At 48.6% G+C, this 24,976-nt stretch overlaps 1 protein-coding gene across 4 annotated transcripts in view; it reads right to left on the bottom strand.

Annotated features, from left to right (window-relative positions):
• ARMH4 (armadillo like helical domain containing 4) overlaps positions 1–24,976 on the bottom strand; it is a 129,461-nt gene that overhangs the window by 42,302 nt on the left and 62,183 nt on the right. Inside the window, exon 6 of one of the 4 annotated variants that reach the window (XM_019479991.2) lies at positions 19,386–20,072. The exons of the other annotated variants lie outside the window; for them this stretch is intronic. Coding sequence (XP_019335536.1) covers positions 19,939–20,072 — 134 coding nt within the window. The 3' untranslated portion in view covers positions 19,386–19,938. Of the gene's footprint in view, positions 1–19,385; positions 20,073–24,976 lie in introns of those variants that run through there. 4 annotated transcript variants of the gene reach the window in all.

Consider the following 24,976-nt stretch of genomic DNA (forward strand, 5'->3'; position numbering starts at 1 on the left):
AACCTGCTTTACTCCCTGTGCAAAGGAAACTCCTTCCCACACCTCCATACTAACCCTATTAGCGCATGTCCAGAGTCCTCCTCTTATTGCCTGGATGTCATGGTGATGAGTGCAGGATAACAGAAAACAGATTCCTAAAGGGAACAGATGACACATTTCAGCCCTGACATCTGTCCAGCCTCATTTAGAGCATGGCAATTATTTTAAATGACTTGTGGTCAGCAGTGTGTTCCCTCAGCACAGCACTAAGGGCCAAAGTCAGGGCCAGGTGCCTAAACTGGTGGATGGGTCGGTTTCTACCTGGAGGGATATGGGCAGTGGTATCCCCCAAGGCTCTGTCCTTGGACCGGTACTGTTCAATATCTTCATCAGTGATTTGAATGAGGGTGTAGAAAGCACTGTCCACATTCATAGATGACACCAAACTATGGGGTATAGTCAACACACTAGAGGGTAGGGAGCAAATTCAGGTGGATTTGGATAGACTGAGGAAGTGGGCAGATCAGAATAGGATGCAATTTAACAAAGATAAGTGCAAAGTGCTGCACCTGGGGAGAGAGAATCACCAATACACCTATAGCCTGGGAAGTACCATTCTATGTAGCACAACAGTGGAAAGGGATCTCGGAGTCATAGTCAATGCAAAAATGAACACCAGTCTCCAGTGTAACAAGGTAATAAGTAAGGCTAACCACACTCCTTCTTGCATTAGTAGGTGCATCACGAGCAGGTATAGGGAGGTGATACTTCCCCTCTATGCAGCATTGGTGAGGCCGCAGCTGGAGTACTGCGTCCAGTTTTGGGCGCCGCACTTCAAGAGGGATGTGAATAACCTGGAAAGAGTTCAGAGAAGGGCTACTCGGATGGTTGAGGGCCTGCAGGTAAGATCCTATGAAGACAGATTGAGGGACCTGAATCTCTTCAGCCTCCACAACAGAAGGCTGAGAGGTGATCTTGTGGCTGTCTACAAACTCATCATGAGGGTCAGCAGGGAAAAGGGGATATTCTGTTTACCAGGGCGCCCCTCAGGGTTACTAGAAACAATGGCCATAAACTGAAGGAGAACAGATTTAAATTGGACATCAGGAAGAAATTCTTTACGGTGAGGGTTGCCAAAATATGGAATGGGCTTCCAAGGGCGGTAGTGCTCTCCCCTACCTTGGAGATGTGCAAAAGGAGACTAGACAAGCACCTGGGTGGGGTTACTTGACCCCAGCGCTCCTTCCTGCCCAGAGCAGGGGGTCAGACTTGATGATCTAATAGGTCCCTTTCGACCCTAGAAATCTATAAAATCCATGAAACTCTCACCAAGACTCTGCAGTAACAGCCTAGGCACTCAAAGAGGCCGTAGGTGCCTACATACCTTCTCGGATCTGGCCCTAAGGCCACAATGTCCTTTCTAAACTGAAACATCACCCAACGGGGAAGGTGTTGTGCCCCCTCATCAAGGTGCTATAATATGTTCTGCCTTTTTCCTATTGCAAGTGGTTGTGAAATGGCCGGATGAGAGAAACACAAGAGGCTGGATAAAAACTGTTAATACAGTACAAAAGTCCTGGTCCTCTGACCCTGGCCTGTTGCACCCTGTAGCTCTGCTGAGACTGGGACTGTTTTGAAGCTGCACAACACCATTACCCCAGGATGCTACGTGGCCTGTAGTTGAACTTGAGCTCATCCTATGCCAGCTATGTGGTATCAGATCAGGCTTTGTGCAGCTGGAGAACATCAGCAACTGTGGCCTTTGGATATGCAATCCCAGTCCCTTCCACAGTGTGCAAGGAAAGATGCAGCCCTTGGGACAGCAGAGACTGACTTCAGTGTGATTCAGTTCTTGGCAGCAGCAAGACACACAAAGAACTATGTCAGCACTGCCACAGAAATTGTGCTCCCATTTCTGCTGCTGAGCAATGCAAAATAACCATTGTAGGATAACAACCAGGGCTGGCCTGCAAAGCCCATGCTTGTTTCATTGGCATCAAGTTACCTTTTGACAGTGGAACCAAAGTATCCTGACACTACAACATCTGTCCGTTCTGATAACTGGATCCAAAGGCAATGGGAAAACTCCCATTGCTAACAGCTGGGTGCCCTTGTTGCAAAACAGTCCCAGTCCCAGTCCCTAACAGCATACTGGACTAGGATGCACTATTAGGCACGTTGTCAGCAGATCAAGGGAAGTGATTTCAGGGATCCTGGTTATCTCTGTTTAAAAACCCAAAATTCTCTGATAAAAAGTCCAGAATTCCCTAAAAATCCCCAAATCCATGTTTTTCCACTATTAAAATGAAACACTACTAAATATATTTATAGATATCTATATCTAGCTATATAGATATATAGAGATATCGGTTAAACACAATGTTTTATTGCTATACTCATCATTTTAAAGCAATTTGGATGCCTACCAGTGCCTCAATCATTATAATAAATTCTAAATACCGATATATTTTGGCATTTGATTTTGGTTTATTTATCACAGAATATCAGAGCTCCCCTGCCCCCTTTATTCACCAGGATGCAGGTCCAGCTGCAGCTGTCCCCTGCCCCACTCCAATGCTTTGTGGCACTGAGCAGCCCTGATATGCCAGTGCTCTGCCCCTGTCCATGCCGGTGTCCTCACTCCCAAGCCACAACCCTCCCACCCCTGCTGATGCCCTTCACTCCTAACCCAAAGCCCCCTGACCCTGCCAATGCCCTTCACTCCCGACCCACACCCCTCCCAGCCCTGACAGTGCCCCTCACTCCCGACTCACAGCCCCCCATCCTCCCAGCCTCACTGGCGCCCCTCATGCTTGATTTGCAGCCCCCTACCCCCCAGCCAGCAGCCAGGGCTTTGGGATCAGGGCCAGGGCCTGAAGCCCCCTGCCCTCCCCCAGCTGCACCCAAGTCTGGCTGCTGCGTGCAGAAGGCAGCGCTTGTTGCAGCCAGAGAAGAGTATGGAAGGATTCAGGCTGCTGCAGGGCTTGGGGCTCCCCGTACTGATGCCCTCTGTTTGGGGGCCTCCAGGGCCCAGCGGAGCCCTGTGCCAGTCGCGCTACCATGACAAGGTGTTCCCTGCTCACCCGACAGCAGCGGGGGCAGTGCTGTGGAGTTGTGTCCCCTGCTGCTGCTGGGGGGCATGGCAACATCCCCCCCCCCCGTTTTGGAATAGGGAGGGGGGCAAAACCTCACCATGGTGGCACACCTGGTGCAGGGCTCCCAGTGGTGGCAGCAAGCACTGAGCAGCACCAAGCTTCAAGCTCCCAGCAGGCAGCCTGCATCCATTCCCACCCTGTACACAAATCTGGGGGTGCGTGTGCACCCCCATGTCCCACTCCCCAGGCCGCCCCGTGAGCATACATTCCCACTCCAGCCCCCAGGCACCAACCTGGCTGGGCATCAATCCCAGTCCCAGCCCCAGCCACCAGCCCTGCCCCACTCCCTCCCTCAATGTGGGGCCTCAATCTCCACCCCCTCCCCGCCACTCCTGACTTACCTGCAGGCACCTGAGGGAGCTGCTCCCCACCGCTGCCTGGCTCTATTGCTGACCACATGCGTGTATGCACGTGAACACATGCACATGGCATGCACTGCATCCTGCTCCCCCCCACCCCAAGCAGCCCCTTGCAGGCTGGAACTCTGCCAGCCTGCAAGGGGAAACCCACCATTTCCTGCGTTTTTCTCCTTTAAAAGGAGAAAATCTACATTATTCTCCACTGAAAGAGAAAATCCACATTTTTCCCTGGTGGCCAGAAAACCTGGATCCTTGGGTATTAAGAACTTTCTCACTAGGAGGGTAGTAAAGCACAGGAGCACGTACTGCAGGGCAGCTACTGCGTGGTAGCGCCACACTCCCTTTTACCCTACAGTAAATTGTTCACCTGTTCCTAAATTGTCCCATCTTAATTTTCTAGTGTTGTCATACCACCTAAGTTGAAATGGAGGAAGCAGGGAAAGGACTTGCATGCCTTTATCCTACAAAGATTCACCCCCAGCCACCCAAATGTTACATCTCCTTGTGCCCAGGTTTAATTCATGCCAGGCTCCCCCAAAGCACCCCCTTCCTCCAGGAAAGCGCCACCTTGGCCTGTCATATTCCTCTGACAGATTCCCTCCGTGCTGCAAGTCAAACAGGAAAAGGGCAGCTCAGACTTTTCCACAAGTGTGTTACAGGATTTTTAAAAGCGTCGATCCTGTTCCAGCAATCTCTTCAGGGCCTCAACTCAACAGCAGCTGGCACTGGGGAGTGAGGCGGATGCCAGTTTCAGAGGCATGTGCATACGTAGCACGCTGTCAGCTGAAAAAGGGCGGCTTGGTTAAATAATTAGGGAAGGGAAAGACTGATTTGTTTACTGCTTCTTGCTTGGAGTCTTAATGGGCCACTCATTCTTTCAGTAAATTACCAGGCATTTAATGCTCCTCCAAATGAACAGCTTTTTGGAATAGGGAGGGGGGCAGAGATGACTAGAAGAGTAATTTAGCACCAGAGAGCTCATCTGTTCCAGAGGAACTATAGAGCTCTTGATCCAAATCACAAATAATGCAGGAAAACCAAGTTAAGGACAGTTTAAAGTGCTACTAGAAAGCAGCTCATTAGTGAGAAACGTCCTTGTATGTGGAGATGGCATCCTTTCCAAACTGGCTGTTCATGACCCAGGACCTGACTGGCAAATCACGTGGATCCTAAATCTCCTGTTTTGGACACAGAAAATCCAATAAGATGGATCCATTGCCTCCAACCACCAAGGGGAAACTGTGAGCAAGTCAGCTGGCATGTGACTGATGTGGAGCGAAGAGCTTCACTGAAGGATGACAGCAAAAGTCAGGAAACTTTCTCCCTTCTGTTGTAAATTCCAACAAATTAAAGCATCCCTACCCCATCGAGAAAGCAAATCACATCCCTTCAGTGCCTCAGACTCCTCTCCTCTGAAGGGACTGGGCAGGAAAAGTCTGTACCCACACGAATATTGCAGGGTTCGATACATTCACCAGTCCCATGGTGCCACCACCCTTTTATGGTGCTGCTCAAAGGCAAGAGATGACTCACCCAGGAGGCGGACTCCAGCCAGTGTCCACTAGTTGGGCAGCATCCTTTGCTTGTGCTGCTTGTCCGTGATAAGATTTGCCAGGTACATGCAAAGCAAGAGCTGGATTTGCATGAGAAGATTTGCTGCAGTGAGAGGAAGTGGGAGATGGTAAGGATTGGTGGGAAGGGACGTTATCAAAGAACACATGGGGAAGTTTGTATCGCAAGCTATCTCAGGAATGATGGCTGTGGAGCATCTTGCCCGTCCCTGACGATGCAGGAGTGGGACCTGCCAGACAGTCCAACAGCAGAGAGCTCTGATGCACACAGGAGAGGAGCAACAGTACAGCACATAAGAACATAAGAATTGCCATTGCCTGGGTCAGACCGCAAATCCATCTTGTCCAGTGTCCTGTGTCACACCGTGGCAGGCAGCAGAAGCTGAAAGGGAGAGTGAACTGGGTATGACCAGGGTTTTCCACTGTTTCTCTCCCACTTGCAACCTCCAGCATTTCAGATGTAAGAAGTTCTAATAAAGCGGTTGCAGGTCTAACCCCCATGCTCAACAGCTACTGACACCACTTTCCTCCAAGAATTTGTTCAATCCCTTTTTGAATCCAGCTAAGCTGCCATCTTCCACCACATCTGGTGGCCACGAGTTCCACACTGTAATGACACGCGATGAGAAAACCAAAAGTCCCTTTGCTCCCGTCCTTTTGTTAGTTTTAAACTTATTATGAACTCATGTCATGATGCGACCCCTAGCTCTTGTCTTGTGAGACAGTAAATAATAAATCCCTATTTACTTTCTCTTTGCCATTTAGTTATTTTGTAAACCCTTATCATGTCTCTCCTCAAGCGTCTCTTTTCTAAACCAAACAGGTGTAGCCTCTCTAGCCTTTCTCCTCATATGGATGCCCCTCCATACTGATCATCCTTCCTGCCCTTCTCTGTACCTTCCCTAGCTCTTCCATATCCTTTTTGAGGTGTGGGGACCAGAACTGGGTACCGTATTCAAGGTGTGGACACACCATGGATCTATAAAGGGGCATGATACTTTCATAGTTTTGTTTATAATTATCTTAATAATCCCTAATGTTTTGTTTGCCTTTTTGGCGGCTGCTGAGCACTGTCCCAAACATACCTTCCACCTAATTTTGCACCTGATATGTCTAGTGCTTCCAAGAGGCTCAGAACCAGCACTGATTGCTATAGGGAGGGTCCTGCGCTCACACCCGGCCATTTCTGTCAACCCTTGGGCATATCAGAGGTGACATCTGCTACACACTTGGGCCGTTGGTTCTTCTGCATGAGCAGCCTACAATGGGCAGGTGACAGGAGCTGTGTTCACACCCTCAGCATAGCATGGTGGAGAGAGCCATGGGTGTGTGAAGCAGGGAGGAGAGAGGATACTGCTGCAGGGGACTAGAGCAGCACTCATCTGGGGCTGAGACAATGCCTGTTGAGTCAATGGGTATCTTGCCCTGAACTCAAAGGACTCTGGATGAGGCAGGAGCACTCCTGGCTGATACCAGGGAAGTATCTGAAGAGGAGAAATCGAAGGTCTCTCAAGCAGCAGCATTATCAGTGCTGCCCTGTGAATGCTGAGGCTGGCAGAAGCAGACCCAGAATCCCTCAGTGGATACTGGTGCTAGGCTGGGAGTGCCTAGGGGCAAACAGGACCAGAGCTGGAACCAACCCTTCCCCCTGTCCTTCTCGGATCAATACCGGGCAGAGGTCAACATCACTCTGATGCACATGGTACCAGCTCCCTCTCCTCGAAGCTACATAGGAAGAGCCAGGCCTAGTTCTGAACTTTACCCTTACCCTCGGTGAAGTCAGGAGAGTGTCTTCTATGGTTGTGAGCTTTACCCTTCCTTTGTACAGTGCCGAGCACAATGGAGCCCCCTTCTCAGCCAGTCTCTAGGAGCTTCTGCAACATTACAGCATAACAGCCGCTCTGTTCTCCCCCTTGCCCCACTGCATCAACCTGGAACAGCCATAGGGGAGGTCCCTGTTGCAGTGAAGCCCTTAGGGAAGTTAAAAGACAGGTAGGTAAGGCTGAACTCCATTTTCAAAGTTGGGTGAGGGCAACATTGTTATTAGCAGCAATCCCTTGATTCAAGGACAATCTCTACCATGACTCATTAATGGGTCTTGAGGTGACTTAAAAGTCCAATCCTCAAGCCACAGACCTGTGCAGAAGTTGCAGGTGTTTCCTCAGGAGAAGAGGAGAGGAATCCCAGCCTACAGCCTACTTTTCCTTCCTCTATTCTTTCTTCTCTATTTTGAGGGCAAAACACTTTATCATGAAACAGACTGCTGCTTGGTTGAGGTTGCAGCACCACTGGAGTCTGCTAGCAGCCAGCTCCTACTGGCTCGTGATATCAGGGTCCATTTTCTTGAGGTACGCCTTCAGTGGGTCCTTGTAGCATTCCTCTGGCCTTCACTAGATCTCAGGCCATAACTAAGCTGGGAGCAGAGCACTTGTTTTGGAAGTCAAGAGTCAGGCATCTGCACACAATATCCAGTCCAAAAAGTTGGTACTGAGGATCAACTACTCAATGCTGGTAGCTGTGGCTTCAGCAAGGATGCTGTCACTTGTGCGGTGATCTTCCCATTTGGTGCGGAGGATTTTCCAGAGGCATTGTTGATGATACCTCTCCAAGCTCCTGAGATGACGATGATAGGTCACCCATGTTTCATATCTGCAGAGAGTGGACATGATGACTATGTTGTAGACCTGGATCTTGGTGTCTTTCCAGAGACTGCAATCAATAAAGACATGCTGAAGGGAAGATCAACCAGCATCATCAAAAGCGGGTTGTCCCAGGCATGAATGAGAAGTGGACACCAGTCATTTCTGGACTCAGGCCACCAGTATCCTTGCACTGTACACAGCTGCCCAGGCCAGTGTGGATCAGCCCAGAATGGCAGAGGCCAACAGCCGCTTTCACGAGAGGAAGGTCTGGTCTCCACTGCCCCCATGTCATGCCCTGGACTGCAGTTGAAATGTGGGCCCTGCCCACTCACTCCCACCCAGCACATCCCAAATCCTGGAAATGAGAGAGTATTGCCAAGCTGCAGCATCACAGCCACTTCCACACCCACTGTTTTGAGCACATGTTCAGGGCCTCTCAGAGATAGCAGCACTGTCTATGATATGGCATGCGCTGAGCAGAAGCGAATGGATAGGACCTCCTTCCCTCTCGAAGGACTCAACTTCTGTCACCCATTTTGGTTTTGCAGGTTTCTGGGAGGTCGTGACGGCCTCAGAACTGCATGAACAGGAAGACGCTGCGTGCGGATGGCTTTGTACGAGCACAGTAGGAGACAGCTCGCTTTCTTCTGCATTGTGCTTGTGAATAATAATACAAGAAAGCTCTTCGAGGGTGCTTTCTGCCAAGAATCTTTAGGTACTTAACAGAAATGAAACTAGCCTTGCAACACCCCGTGAATCAGAGACCTACTTTCTCCCTCACTGTACAGTAGGGGCAGGCAATTATTTTGGGCGGAGGGCCGCTTACTGAGTTTTGGCAAGCCATCAAGGGCCACATAACAGGTAACCAGGGGCAGATAAATATTAATTTTCCAAATTTTTTAGGAGCCCCGCAGGCCGGACAGAATGGCCCAGCGGGCCACATCTGGCCCGCGGGCCACATTTTGCCCACCTCTGCTGTACAGATAGATAAACTGAGGGAAAGGAATGGTTGAGAGATTAAGCTCACAGTCACCAGCCAACATAGTGACAGAGTTTCATACAGAATCTGGGTCTCCTGGCACTTGTCAGTACAACAAACGCCCCATGCAGCAGATGTACCGCTGGTGAAGGAGCTGTAGTTTGCAATCGCGTGTTGATATTCCATGCACATCAGCCCTAATAGTAGAATTACAACTGTAGGAAAGTGTTTTTGTTGGCAGAATGGGATGACTGACAAGACGTTCAATTTTGCTGGTTTGAAACGAGCAGCTCCCAGGCATCGAGAATTTTAACGGTGACAGCTGAAGTGGCTCTAAATATTGGCATTCGAACCCACTCAAATACTCCATGCTCCTGTCTGCCGCGGAAATTGCACCTCATTGATCCCCGCCAGCTCCTTCCTCTTCACCAAAACACAAATGAGGAGACGCCAGGGACAGCACAGTCAGGGGTTCAGTTTACTGTACACGCTACGGAGAGGTCTGCCGGAGATTAGTGCCAGAGCCTCAGCAGCGTTCAGATCTGGCAAGTCCCATTGTATTTCACAGGCTGTCTTGTGCGCTGCGCGAGGAGGGAGAGAGGCAATAAAACATTGGAGCCTGCAGATTTCTTAAACTTCAAACACAGTATTTGCAAGTTCCCCAGCCCAGCAGAGCATGTGCCTTCCAAAAGACTTGACTCACTCAGTTTGCAGAACCTTCCCTAATCAAAGGGTGGAAATACATGCTAGTGTTACAAAGGGCTTGCTTACTGCCGGCCAGAGGTAGTTACCCCCGCATGGCCACATCCACCTAAATACTAAGAGACTGCCCACACCTTGGGCTGCATGAGCAAGAGCTGTTCAAACTAGAGTAGATGCTGAAAATGGCTTCAAGTACGATCAAGAGAATGAGACTCAGTCATAAGAGAGGAGACTAACAAAGCTCGGCTGGTTTAGCCTAGCAAAGCAAAGGCAGAGATGAGAGCCAGTTGCTCCCCCCAAATGTATCAGCTGTGTCAGATCAGTGACCTGTTGGCATGAGAATAAATGGGGATACACTGGCCATGGATAAATTCAGGCGAGAAATTCAAAAATGGTTTCTCCTTACTGGAGGGGGGTGTTTAGGAAGTCCCAGCTGGAATAGAGGGGGCTAAAACAAACCCTAGCTGGAGCTCAGTCAGGTTGGGGGGGCAGGGGCGATGATGATAAGCACTTGTTTGTGACAGCAGGGGGCTAGACTCAATGACCCAGGAAACAGCAGCATAACTTGAGCTATGAATAGACATTGCCAAATGAGGCGGATCTGCTGTGCCAGGGGGAGACCCACTCTGCAGATGAACATATACATGAGAACATAAGAACTGTGTTTACTGGCTCATACCATAGGTCCATCTTGCCCCATATGCTTTGTCTCAGTGGCAGAGAGTGGGTGTTGAGAGGGAGAGTAAAAAAAAAAAAAATATAACCAGGATTTTTTCCACTGTTCCTCTCACTTGCAGCCTCCAGGATTTAAGGTCCAGGAAGCTCTGATTCAGAGGCTGTGCCCCTCACTCCTGTGCTCAATAACTACTGATGCCCCTTTCCTCCAAGGACCTGTCCAATCCCTGTTTGAATCTAGCTAAACTGTCAGTTTTCACAACCTCTTGCGGCCACAAGTTCCACACTTAAATGACACGCCGTGTGCAAAAAACTTCCTTTTGTTAGTTGTAATTAAACTTACTACCTACTAGTTTCATGTTGTGACCCCTAGTTCTCATCTTGTACAGGCAGTCCTCGACTTACAACGTTTCGCACTTACACCATTTATAAATTGACACCCTGTTTCAACTTTACAATGCCAGTTTTGACTTACAACGCTTGATCCGATGCCACGCCACGCCAGCAAACAAGTTCGCTGCATCGCTCATCTCCCTGGAGAACATCTGTCCAAACTTCCTTGGACACTTCCTTTAAGAAAGCAGACGAGACTCCAGAAAAACCTGCAGCCAAGACTCCTGAGAAGACTCCAGCCAAGAGCCCTTCAAAAAATCCAGCAAAGTCACCTCAAAGAAGTCCTTCTAAATCAATATGTTTTATTTGCAATATAAATATATTAATGTAGCTATATTACTCATCTATAATTGGTCGAGTACAAAATTCTTGGGTATTTTTGGTGAAAATAGGGTATCAGGCCTTGGTTCGGGAACCAATTCCCCATTTATAACATTTCTTATGAGAAAATTGGTTCCGAGTTCCAACGTTTCGGCTTAAGATGCGGTTTTCAGGAACCAATTGTATCGTAAATCCGAGGGGTGCCTGTATTTACACATCTGTTTCGCCCAGTGGTTCCACAGCGTTGGGCCCCTAGCTCCGGGGACCAGCAGGGCCTTGACCCAGCAGGGAAACACTTGGGGCATGCCTCTGCAAATGGGGGAAACCTGGGTTTCCTGAGGTGCACCCCAAGTCAGATCTGACTCTGCATGCCCTGGATCCCTGAAGATCTGGGAGTGCCTGCCTGGGGCAGATGGAGAGTGCAGACAGCCCTGGGCTGCCCATGCTTTCCCATCTTAAAGCAAACATCCCTCACTACAAAGAGGCACACATTAATACAAACTTTTGTTGCTGCTACAATTTTGGGCATCTTAGGTGCAACAAGAAACATGGAAATCTATTTGCTTGACCTTTGGGCTGCTGTAGACATTGTCAAGGAGGCACAAAGACAACATCTGTTTCCGCCCTAGGGGTGGATGAGTGGGACACTAGCCCTGGGCACCAGAATAATATTCCCAGGGAAGCCCATGTCATGGCAGCAGCAGCCTGTGTGCTGTAAGTCTCTCCAAAGCACACACCCTCCTCTTCATCCCCCCTAGCACTCGGTGCTCAGCACCCCTTCCACTCTCTGGCATCTTTGTCCTAGCAACACCTCTGCCAAGAGGTCCCTCCCAGTCCTGCATCCCTATGGATATATTCACCCAGGTTGGAACCAGAGAAGGAAGGTTATGGCAGCACTTTATAGCCCAGGAATCTCTCAGATTAGACACCTCTTCCATCCAGCCAAAGGTGTGAAGAAGTACATTACATTAACATGCTCTGGGGGATGGGGCAGTCCTCCAGCGCTGCCTTGCCTCTTTATGGAACAGGAGGCCAGGAATCCCTTCTGTAGGAGCAGTTATTAGGGCTTATATATACTTTCCAAGACAGCTACTACCCAAAGTACCTTAACAAGGCTGATTCTCTCCAGACCTACCCAATACCATTAAGTCCATGAAACTCTTCTATGAACCTGGTCCTCAGACTCAGCATGACCTATGCAACACACTTGGGAGATGGGACACAACCTGAACATGGGTGGCCTTCTTATTCACCCTGTGACACTGAAAATTGGGCTGGTTAAATGTCCTGACTGTGAATGCTGTGACGATGCAACTCAGTTGGGTTTTTTTTCCCTTGAATATGCCAGAAGGGCAGGGCTGGGAGTCTGGGATGCATTATGATGTAGTGCACGCAGCACTTCACTAGAGAGTTCAGAAGACCATGGTTCTTGTTCTGGATGAACTGTAGTCCTGCTAGGTGACTTCTGTACAGCATTTTTCAATCTATAGGTGAAAGGGGCTATAAAAGAGGTGCATTATTCTTTGTAGAGGCTTTACTAGAGCTGTGTGGTAATGAAATTATCCAGCTTTTCTCTTAGAAGAGACAAGCAGTTTGCAAACACTGGGAAATGCTAACGTGCCGTTTCCCATAAATGCAGTAATTGTAACTAGACCAGTCTACTGACACTGAAATAACAAATAATGCATTTGAACAGAACATCTACCATTAAACTGAAAAAGCAACTTCATTATTCGTTGCACGCACCCCTGCTTCTCACAGCTTACTGGGGCTACTTCTGTAATAACTAGTGACTTGCCTGTCAAAATGATGGGGGGGGGACAGAGCACCACCACCCACCACCCCGCGCCGCCACCACCACCTCCCATTAGCAGGGGGCGAGAAGGGGGAAAACTGCACGTGGCGGCCACCATTGCCACCACTCTACATCTAGCTGTGTGCCACTCCCCCTCCCCACCCTGCTCCACATCCATCCTTATGCCTCCCTCCCGGGAGGTGGCAGCAGCATGGGGTGGTAGCGCTCCATCCCCGTTCACGCCAGCTGTCATTCTTAATGGACATTCTTCACACAGCACTGGCAGGAGCCATGCCCCCCAAGAGCATTACGGACAGACAGACACAGACAGATGAACTAAGCCCTTATATATATATTAGATCAGCCTTTGCTTTTCAGCTTCCTAATCCTGTAGAAACAAATTGAGCTCACAGCAGTCCAGCAAGATAGATAAGCAACATTATCTCCAGTGTATAGACTGGGAAATAAAAGAGTGAGAATTAGCTGAGGTACACATGGCCAAACAATGAGAGCCAGGATCAGTGCCAGGCTTAGAAAGCCAGGATGGGGATTTTCAAAGTTCCCAGCATTGACATAACTCTGCCCTCTCCAACTCAACAGGTGCTAATTTCCATGCTAGCAGAATGAGGCCAAGGTTGAGTGCTTTTGCAAATCACATCAGCGTTCTTATCTAATCATCAAGGGTGTAGTTCTCTAGACCATGCTCCCAATTTAATTAGGGAAGGAGCTTTTTAAAAAAGAGTTGAGGCATTTCACCATGGGGAGTACAACAGAACCTAGATCCTGCATAGCTGTGTGGTTTGCAACTAGCTTAGCATAACCCCAAGCCAATCCATTGATTGCTGCAGCTTTTACTTCAAAGGGTGCCAGGCTTCCACTCAACCAGAAATCATCAGTGGTCCAGCACAGAGGATTGGAGAAGCACGAACCCTTTGAAACAAAAGCTGCAGCAAACAGCGGGAGGACCTCAGCAGTCCTGTGCAGTTATCTGCTGAAGCTCTGTATATCCTGGCTAGTTTGCAGCCCTTCTCTTTGCAGCGGGGAAGGGGCCTGAACCCTGAACAGCATCCAGGTCCTACAATGGTGCTTGGCTGAAACCAGCAGTTTTTCTTGTTACCTGTCAGCAAGGTCACTAAGAACAACCACCCCAAGGGATTCTCCAGAGATGGTATCAAGTTGAAAAAGGAGCAGGCTTGACACCTGAGGCCATGGGTTGATCTAGGCAGACAAGGTTCCTTGGGTGAATTTGATATCTTTTATTAGACCAACTAATGGGTTGATCTACAACTTTGAAAAGACGGGGTGTGGCACCATCCCATAACACAACACACATTTTTTTCCAGTTAGAAAGAAACTAGAAATGTTAGTAATATGCTAGGGGCCTGGGGCTATACAGTATTACACAGTGTATGATCCAAGCACAAATATAACTGAGTCTGTGGGGGGCTGACTGCCAGCTCCAGGGTGGGGTAGGTGCCTGGCGCTGGGACGGAGTCCAGCTGTTAGCGCCCAGTCTGGTCTATTCGCAAGCTGCCCAAACACTGCACCCTGGCCCCAGAGTGCCCCTCACTGTCCTTGGCATTTTGCCCCTGCCACCTCAAATGCCCCCATGGCTCCACTCGGTCAGCTGCTACCCTATACATCCCCATGCTCAGCCCCACCCTATCAGGCCCTGAATCCATCAGACCCCAGAGTCCTACCCTGCTTCCATGAATCAGTGGCACCGGCACAGACTCACTTCCATCATGCCCCAGCCCCCTGACCCCTCACTATCCTCCCTATGCCCCACTGATTGCCCCCCTGCCGCTCTGAGCATTCAAATCTCACTGCAGCCCCTCACACTCTCTGGGTCCCCTTAGCCACAATCCCTCTTGCTCCCAACCCCTCTTGCACTGCATTTCACCCTCACAGACCCCACCATGCCTCTCAACTGCAAACCCATCTGCTCTTCACACCTCCCTGACCCCATAACACCATAGCCCCTCCTCACCCCACACCCCTCTACCCCACAGGCTCCCCCTCCCCCCAAAAGCCCTTTGATGCCCATGACCCCCTAAACCCCCAGAAGCTCCTTCCCTTCAAAACCTCTTCCAAGACCCCTTCCTCATCCCCCACCCTTCATAGCCCCCAACCATGGAGCAGGGCTGTAACTGTCCCCCTCATTACTCCCCCACCCTTTTGCCCTCCACCCTCAATGAACAGTTCGGGTCAAAGTACAGCTTGTTTCAGCTGCTAGCAGCACCTGTACCGATGGAGACCAACATCTCTCATCTGCTCAAGCCCATCTTTATGCCACCCGGGTTGTGCCACTGCTTCATTCTCCCACCACTTCCATCTGCTGAAATGAGTAACTCAGAGAAGGGTCATGGCAGTCACGTACCTCTTGGCCTCACCTCTGCAATCTTCTCCTACCTCTGATTACTGTGTCACTGCACAGCTCAGCCCTGCTTCCCCCCTTCCCTGTCTCTGGTTTGTTCCAATCCCCTTGGAGCAAAGATGCCTCATACAGGATCCTAGGTAGCCACACACCTTTATTGGACATGCTGGGGAGAGGGGCAGAGAAACATTACCAGGAGTAGATAACAGACAGGATAAATGCAGAAGAAAGGCTAGCTAGATCAGAGATCCAGGGTTGTTAATACCTACAGAGTGAAGAAATTAGCAGAAATCAAGTAGATAATGCCCCATGGCACCAAGTGAGTCCCCAGTTTCTTTTAAACTTTCAGTGGGCCAGGAAACAAATGGGACTGTGACTAAACCTTAAGCTCCCCCTGCCAAGAACTCTCCTATGAAGTCTGGAGTACACTGATTGCATAGATGGGCCATCACAATGAAGAAACCACAGATATGCTCAGCAGACAATGTGACTAGAGGGATTGGCCCAGGTAGGTGGAAGCGTCTCATCTCAAACAAAACGCCCGCGTTGCCCTTTTAAATTCTCCTAGGGAAATTCAAGGAATTAGAGGATTGATTTTAGTGACTGGCAGGATTTGCAACTCCGATGTAAGAGCTGGAGGGTGACGGGCATTTGGGTTTTGTCCTGCGTTTTACAGAGGTGCAAGGCCAAATGCAGCCTTTTGGGAAGCAAGTGCTACTCTCCAGGCTTCAGTAGAAACACACCTGGGCTAAATGGGTGTAGAAGCATTATGCATGGCACTCACCCAGGCAGACAGCCAGTCCGTGAGCCGCCTCGCTGCAGAGATGCACTTTGGCAAATATCAGTGCATGACACGATGGACAGAGAAAGGAGTATCGGCCTTAACTGCAAGCTCCTTTGGGCTTGCAGCTTTATTATGGGCCCTCCCTGTCATTATAACATAGTTTCCGTAGGGCAACCTTTTCAGTGGCCACCGATCAATGGACAACTGTGTGTCACAGAAACATTTGTCTGAGTTACTGTATCAAGAAGCCGTAATTCATGGATGACAGGCTCCACCAAAGCCAGGTCATGGTCAGAGGCCGCCTGAGCCCAGTGGCCCATCAGGCAGGCATGATTAAGACCTGCTTTTCTGTATGCAAAGGATAGATGCGACTAGCATTACCCTTGGTCACCTTGGAGTCCCCAGCCTGACAGATGAGGTGCCCAGTTGCAGCTAGCTGAAAAGGGAGCAGCTCTTAGCTCAAGTGCAAGGGAGCAAGGGTCATATTCACACCTAGGGAGCAGAAGCATGAGGCTTTAGCTGCTCAGCTGCCGTGCCCCTTGCTGCAGTTTCATAAACCCAAAAGCGCGCGCGTGTGTGTGTGCGCGCGCACGCCATATGGACCAGCATTTAATGGGGTTAATATCCACACAGATGGCATCTATTATCTCTACCATACGTTTATCCCACAAAAGGCACAGGATGCGCTCCTCCTCTTCCTCCTCCTCCTGAGGCAGGCAGCTAGATTAATGTCTAGATTAATGCCTGCATGACACCAAGCTAAATGGCTACTGGCAGCAGCTGTTGCTAAGCAGAGACAACTTCCCCAGCCAGATTGTGCTAACGCACTTATTAATGGGGCTCCCTAAATTGTATTTACTGCCCCACAGGCCTGAGAAGATGGAGTGAAGCTCCCAATGGTGCTGAGAAGAAAAATCATCCCATGTGTGACTAGCAGCACTGTCCCAACCCAGTGTCGGCTTTTGGGGAATGCAGCTCATGGCATTATTTCTGGGTGAATAACAAATCAATAGGGGTTGCCATTCTGCTCTGTGTGATGAACAGCAACCAGATGTGTTCTGTGCTATGAAGTATCTTAAAAGCCACTATACCTCTTACTGAAGATGCTGACCCCTCCTCCCCACTCCGTCTCCATATCTATGTACCACTAACACATTTAACCTAGCAAGTGCCTCTCAGCACAAGCTCCACTTTGGAAGATGCTACCCAATCATTTCTTCAGTGTCTAAATGCAATGAAGACACCACAGAACAAAACAAATCACTCAGTGCACACATTTAACTCATCTCGCACCAGCTCCACAGCTCTCTGGGCTGAAAATGTTTGTACTAGCATCCCCAATTCTGATGGATTAGTTGGGTAGGTGGGGGGGGGGGTTTAAAAAAGAAGCTAAGCAACCTTTAACAATTTACTCAGACCAAAAGGGCATTACAACATGGGCAGAGCTAAAATTCTGAAAAGGGAGGTGGGTGTACAAGGCGAGGGGCATCATCACATAACATGATGCATTTTTCTCCAGTTAAAAGTAAATTAGAAGCTTTACTAATATGCTAGGGGCCTAGAGCTGTATTATTCAGGTTAAGATTGAAGCAAAAACAAATATAACTTCATTGGAATGAGTTAAAACCAGTTGCAGGGCTGCAAAATAGGAGCTTAATTACCAGGACCAGCTAACAGACAGCAAAACTGCAGAAGAAAGGCTAGCTTGATTGGTGGAGCATCAAGACCCTTACAAAGAAGAGAGGGTCGTTAATACCTGTGCAATGAAGAGGTTAGAAGGGATCAGGTAGAGCTATGAAATCAAGTGATTCCCTCAGCACTGCCTGACTATAAATGCTGTTGCTCCTGCCAGGCAGCTTCTTAAACTTTGGATAAAGCAGGAATCAAAGGGGGGTGCAAATGCACCAGTGCCCCCCGGCCCCCTAGATTGGCCCTGCATTACAGTGACTGGAAACACCCAGAAGCTGCTCTCATTAGGGTGATGAGTAGATGTGACCATGGTAGAGTGGTGTGAAATATGAATGCATCTGAATGGGTTCTGGATTTAACTGTTATTATGCAAAACCACAAAATGCTGGTTAAAACAGAGAAACTTGAAAAAAAATCTTAATAAACTCACCTTTACTATTTATATGTAATATGCTTTTAGCTCAATAACATAGTTAATTATTATGTGCTGTCAGCATGGTTCATACTGTGCATTGCCCAAAGACCAATGAAGTGAATGGAAAAGCTGACACTGATGCCAACAGGTTTTGGGTCAGGCCCAGCATGAAGATACTCTGAGAGGAACAGATTCCTTAGCAAACCCAGAGGAAGGAGTAACTGGGAGGGTGTTGTAGGTTCAAATGCTTCCTACTGGCTCACATCTCACGAGGAGCACAGAAGCTTTGCTATGGGGGACTTGAATGCAAAGCCATTACACCAGAAATAGTCACTGCAACATCAAAAGAGTGCAGGTTCAGAACCACAGGCAATTGGGGTAAAACCTGTCCATGGTGAGGAAGTGAAATTCTCTGGGAATTACCTCTTTTAAAAGGCCACTGACAAGTTGCTTGAGAATGATGGGGGTATAATGAAAAATAATTGCTGCTCCATGGTAAAAAGCTGAGTCAGCAGAAGAAAGAAATTGCAGCTCAGCTGCCTGGGAAGGTCTAATTTACCATCCCATACACTGATATTTAGGGTCAGCCTTAGGATTGACTCTAGCTACATGAAGCACCCTTTTCCATTTACATCCTGCCTTTTAGCTACCACCAAACCAGCTTCATTGTGTTTCCTCTTTCTTCAGCGCACACAGAGAAAGAAAATGGGGGGCAGAAGGGCCAGAAGTCAGCAGCATATAAGGGGTGTACATCAGGATCTGGGGGAACGCCTGTTCACCAGAGCGTCCCAAGGGATGACAAGGTCCAACCATCAAAAAATTCTGCAAGACCACTTTAGGCTGGACATAAGGAAAAACTCCTTTACCGTCCGAGCCCCCAAGGCCTGGAATAGATTGCCTCCAGAGGTGGTGCAAGCACCTCCTCTGGACTCTTTTAAGAAACATTTGGATGCCTATCTCTCTGGGATCCTTTGACTCTAGCTGACTTTCTGTCCCTGGGGCAGGGGGCTGGACTCGATCTTTCGCAGTTCCTTCCAGCCCTAACGTCTATGAAATCTATGAACAGAGAAGTGTGGGATTACTGCAAGTAGAATTCCTGCTCTTGGGATCTGCATGCTCAGCTAAATCCAAAACACAGGGGGAGAGGTCAGCCTGGGATCCAGAAGTTCAGCTGGGCACCCAGAGCTGGGATGTTCTACCACAAGGGACTGAGCGGAGGGATTTGCTATGTAGGTGATTACGGATGTTAGGCCGAAGTTAAGGTCAACCTTAAGTACCAACCTATAAAATAGCCTCAGAGCAGGCAACCCAAACCATCAACCTCTTCCTATCACAGGACTGAGAATTATAGCCTCAGCCAAGCCCTGCACGGAGCGCTTGTCGGATAATCATCTCTTCCTTGACACTTCTGCACCCAGAGGTTCAGGAGGGCAAGTAACCTAGAAGCAAGTGCGGTCTTCAGTCTGGAAGGTGTGTGGGACCATGCTGTTGTCACCAAGAAGAAAGAATGCAATAAAGACAAGATGCCACAGCAGGAGAGAGTGCTATGAAATATTTATACAACTTTTATTTCTTTCCAAGCACAGATAAATCTGAAAGTGACACACGAAACAGGCAGGCGGGGGGACGTGCTCTGCAGAGACACTTAGCCTGACTTCAAGCAGGCTGATCGTCTTACCTTAGGATTTTGCGAGCACTCCTAACAATTGGCAAATGAGCTCTCACCTCCAAGTTCATTTTAAAAGCCTTCCTGAGAAGGAAACGGTTACCAATGGCCGACTCCAAAGGCAAACAAACAAGCCACATAGAAGCTTCTCTCTCCTGTTTCAAGAGAGAGGCAGACCCTTCTTCAGAAGAGCATTTTGTTTTAGGAACTTGAGTTCATCTGAAAATTAACATATCTTGAAGTTTTGTCCTTAAACAGGATGATTTCCAGACTAGGATGCCGAGACAGTTTGGATCAATCTTCTGGAAATGCCAGCTACATTCTGGCTGAACCTGTGTCACCCACTAAAAAAAAGCTACATACTTAAAGAGGATGCTCTTCAAGTTTGCAACAGCAAAAGTTGCCTGTTCAGGGCACTGGATAGTGAGAGGTTATCTCATTTTTTCATAGCATGGACTATATCCCCAGACAGATCTTCATTTACTCCACTGGCAGTCCTATTTGCAATCACAGCAGTAAGTCCATGGGTGGGAGGGGTTGCTTGCGGCACGGTCCACCAGGCTGGCCTGTCTGGGAGGCAGAGGCAGGAGTGAGACTGGGGACTGCAAGGGTCGGGATCAAAAGCTATGAGTCAGAACCAAATACCAAGCCAAGGTGAGGATATGGGAATCAGAAGAATAGTTACCAAATCTGAGGGACAATCCACAGGGCAAGATCCAAGAACAAAGCCAAACTAGCATCAGGAGCCAGGAAACAGTCGCAGGGAAATCCAAAGCTGAAAGCCAGGAACAAGGCAAAAGCAGGGTCAGGAACCAGGGAAGCCAAAGACATTGCCAGGACAGGAGCTGCTCAGAGACTGGAGACCAGGGGGCTGTGCAGCAAGGTTCAGGTGCTGGAGAAGTCCCTTCAGAGCAAACCCAGAACCAGAGGGAAGGAGATGGGTGTCAGCTGGCCTCAATTAGTTAAGTGTGGCTGACCCACTTATAAGGGCTACAGCCTGACAGAGCCTTACAGGGCTGACCCAGGCTTGAGGGCAAGAGCCTCACAATGTGGTGATGCTTTCTGAATGCAATGCACCCACTGAAAAGCAAAAGCAGAACTATGCCAGCAGCCTGCTCCAGACCACTGAAAACTGCACCATGGACCAGAGTCCAGGCGCCTGGGCCCAAGAGCCCATGACTGGCTGGTGTTTTACTGGAGGTGCAGAGCTACCTTAGTAGCTCCACTGCTAAATTCAATCCTGGCTGCTGGTCCAGGGGCACAGCCAAGGCATCCCCATTTCCTATGCTTTAAGACAGGACTGCCCAACTAGTAGCTGGTGGGCCACATGCAGCCCAAGAGAAGTTAAAATTTGTAGCCCCTGAGTTTCCACCCATCCTGTGGGTGCACTGCAGTGGGGCATTGGGGAGAGGGGGGCACCTATGCAGCATAATGGCCCCCAGCCACTTAAAAATTGGATGGCAGGGCACACTGTTTAAGAGCCCTCCAGCCCTACCTTTCTGCAACTCACTGTGTGCAGCAGCCATGCTACTTCTCTCTGCTGATTTCTCTCTCTAGTCTGCAGCTGAATATTTTATTTCTGCTTGTTCCATACCTTCTCATCCTTTCACAGAACAGAATAAGTAGGGTCATATCACCCAGCCCTGAAGTCTTCTACAACACAGAAGCGAAGGCAGCACAATAAATATGAGCCATCTTTCTTGTAGGAGGCACCACTGAGAACTGGCACCTTCTCTGTTCATGCAGTGCCCTTGCTGGCTTGTTTCCTAACACAGAAATGCTGCATTCTCTGTCCTACGTGCCACTTAGAGAAACAGGTGCAATCCTTTATATACTTGCATAACACTAAAGCTGCAGACCAGTATGAAGTTCTGTCCAAAGCTTGAAAGAGAAACTATTGGAGCTCATTACAAAATTAATTCTCTTTTGCCTGCAACTGAATTGATTGCGGTTAGAGATTTCTGTTAACGAATCTCCTGTTCGTAAGGATGAGCTGAATAATATATGCAAACAAATTCTTGCCTGCGTGTTGGTTCGTAAATGTGTCACCGACAGAGAGTGGCAATTGATCAATTTGTTCACATTTTCAGTAATGCTTCAGGGACTTAAGAGCGTAAGCCCCAGTTGCCAAGTCAATGAGAGAGCAAAGTGCCAATAAGCGACAAATAGGGGGAAATGAGCAACGCATTTCCACATGAATTTTCAGACAAAGAGTAATTCGTGCCACTTGGGGGATTCACAAGCACAGTCACAAACAGAAAAAGCTGCCACCCTCTCAACACAGAATCAAATGAAAACTGTGAACAATGAATAAGACCCTGAAGCGAAGACCAGAGCAAATCATGCAAAGTAGTGAAAATACTCGCCTGCTATTTTTGTGTTATTCCACCAGCTCTACTGTACAGAGGCCTGAAGAATAAGGGTCTGTCTACACTCCACTCAGAGGTGCAATTGTGATGTGCATAGGGATATCTGTATTAGCTTTCATCTCACTAGTTTGGGTACTAATAATAGTGAAGATACAGCAGCAGAAGCTTCAGAGAAGGTTAGGTCTCAAAAACATCACCAAAGTTTTGTATGCTGATCCCAAGATGCTTCCTCTTCTGTGTTATTAGTACCCAAGACAGCTGGATTACAGTTAGGTCAGGTATCTCTACAGCAGTGATTCTCACCCAGGGTGCTGAGAGAACCTTTTACAGGTGTTGTGCGGTACTGTACAATTTTAGCACTGTTAGGTGTGCAAAAACCTACACACAATTCACAAGATAAACCCAGAATCCACAGTGTCAAACGCATTCTGACCTGTCGTGGCTTTTCTGAGCTTTTTGCAACAGAAGAATTGCTCTTTTTCCATAGGCAAAAAATAAGTAAAAGCTAAGAGCGGACATTATCCAAGGGCTGCTTTGAATCTAATGAAGGAAGCCTTGAGCCTAATGAGGGTGAGAATCAATGCTCTACCAGTACATCTGACTGCAATGTATATGTACCCTGGAGCCCTGGTGGGCCACAAGGAGACTGCACAGAACAGCACCCGAGAAGGCCCTTCTGCTTATCGCAAACTCCCCACCATTGCCAATCCAGGAGTGGTAAAACCAGCAGGGCTCAGTCATGGGTGTAGGTGCTGCTGGCGGGGAGAGGTTTGATATCTGGGTTGTATGTCCTCTGCACAGGCTTCACAGGGTCTGTCCTGTGCTGAAAGATGAGAAATTTGCCAGAACAATAGGAAACAGTCCCCTGTTAGAGCTGAGCGTGCACCACACCTATGGGCTTCTGCAGCACCTTTGTTCTGTGCAAGAAAGCCAGAAGGACACAGGCGAGTTCCACGTGTTTACTACTTACATACAAACATGCAGCTCATGTACTACTACCCATGTACAAACATGCAGCCTATCCACATGCACTGCTGCTTGGCAGAGATCTGGGCATTTCAGCAGTGGAAGGGGCTCCCAAACTGCTGACTGGAATAATGGTAATGCCTCTGTACCACAGCTTCTTCATGCTGTGGCTTTTGAGAAACTTTCAAGACTTTTAAAGCAAGATTTAGCCCTGTTCATTCTGAGCTTTAAACACATCTGCTGCTTGCAAATGTCTCTTAGCACCATCTGCATGACCAGGCTGGACATCTATTAATATATTTTTCTCTCTGACCCAAAAGACCTAGTGAAGACAGGATTTCAGGAAGATTTTTAATAATTATGCATAGTATATTCACTCCTTCAGGCCCCACGTGACACTGTGCCCTTGCATATTAGGTGCTATACAAACACACAGTGGCAGTCTTGGCTTGGAGAACCTAAAAGGATAAGACACAGGAAGCATTATTACCATCCCCATCTTACAGATGAGAGCCAAGGCATTAAGAGATCACATTTGCGTGCACACATTCAAGAAACCTGAGAGAGTTTGCTCAAGTCTTTTTCTTCATAGAAAAACTTACCCAGAGACACCTGAAAAGACATTCAAATGCTGAGCCACTGAGGAGCAGAGAGCTTGCAGTACTGATGCTGTGCAACCAGGCACCCCTGCGCACACATTTCAGCTTGTTCTGAAGGCTCCCTCAGACTGCCTGGAGACAGATGGAAGCAGTGCACAGGGCAGCTCTGATTGGCTGACCCCGACTCTTCAGAGTCAGCCTGTGTTTCCTGCCAGCACAATCCTTGTGTAAGGATTGTGAAGGGGGCATGCTCTGCTCCCTGCTTGGCTTTAGCAGTAGAGTCCAGCGAGTGACACACTGTCTCCCGGTGGGGGGGAGGGAACAAAGCACCCTGGGATGCTGGAGGACTGCACTGAGGCTTCTCTCAGAAGAGAATGTGTACAAACATTCACTCTCCCAGCAGAAACTTCTCCAGAGTTATTTCACCCTGGCTGTTCCCAGGTTATTTTTCTCACAGAGCAGAGAGGGAAGGGACCTTACAAGATCATGGGGTCCAGCCCCCCTGCACATGGGCAGGAAAGATTGCTGGGGTCAGAAGGCCCCAGAAAGGTGGGTGTCAAGATGCTTTTTGAAGATCGCCAGGGTGGGTGACTGTACCACCTCTGACATGTCCAAGATCTCACAGGAAACAAGTAGCAGAGCCAGGAATTGAACTGAGTTCCAGGCCAGTAGCCTGACCATGAGATCATCCTTCCTCTCATAAGGATCTAGCTCTTCTGACCAGCCTCTACCCCTGATAATCTTCACTACAGTACACAACAGTCCCCAGATACTGTCCAAGCTCACTCTCTCATTGTGGCTTGACTCTATTGGTAGCAGAAGCAGCAAACAACACATGGTGAATGTTTCCACCCTGTGTTTGTTCCTCCTGTGGGATTGCCTTCCAGACCTCAGGACACATTCCCTGCACTTCCGTATTCTGGCTAGAGTGAATAAGATCTGCTTGCCAACATGACTCAGTAGTGCCACTTATCTTGAATGTTAATGCAAGGTTTTAGTATGCCCCAGGGGCCAGGGCGGCTCAACAAAGGAATTCTGCATCACCACACAGGGCTGCTGCCCAGTTTGCGATAACATGCGACTACCTAGAGCACAATCTGGCTAATACAGTTCTCAGAAAAAACCCTGCCTATGCTGGTTCTGGAAAGCATGCTAGAATGCCACTGGCGATAACCAAGGCCAAACAGCACCATATTGAAAAGGGGACCAAAAAAAAAGCCTGGCTAACCACTAAGAAACCATGCGAGATACCTGGACCCCACTGCCATTCCACCTGGCAACTTCCCTAGTGCAACATGTTGGCAGGGTGAAGTCCAGGGGCTGGTTTCATCTGCTTGATGCCGCTGCCATCCAGCCACACAATATTTCACAACAAATTTCTCTCCATTGAGCCAGTGGATCAGGATGATTTTTTTGTTTGATATGTCTACAAGAAACAAGCTTGAACCAACTAGATAGTTGAAAAAGAAGTTGGACAAGCATTCAGAAATAAAATGCTCTTCCCCATGTCTGGGAAAGAAGGCGATAAGAGCCTAAATGA

The sequence above is a fragment of the Alligator mississippiensis genome, chromosome 2 (assembly GCF_030867095.1).
Source record: "Alligator mississippiensis isolate rAllMis1 chromosome 2, rAllMis1, whole genome shotgun sequence".
In the NCBI taxonomy this organism is placed as follows: Eukaryota; Metazoa; Chordata; order Crocodylia; family Alligatoridae; genus Alligator; species Alligator mississippiensis.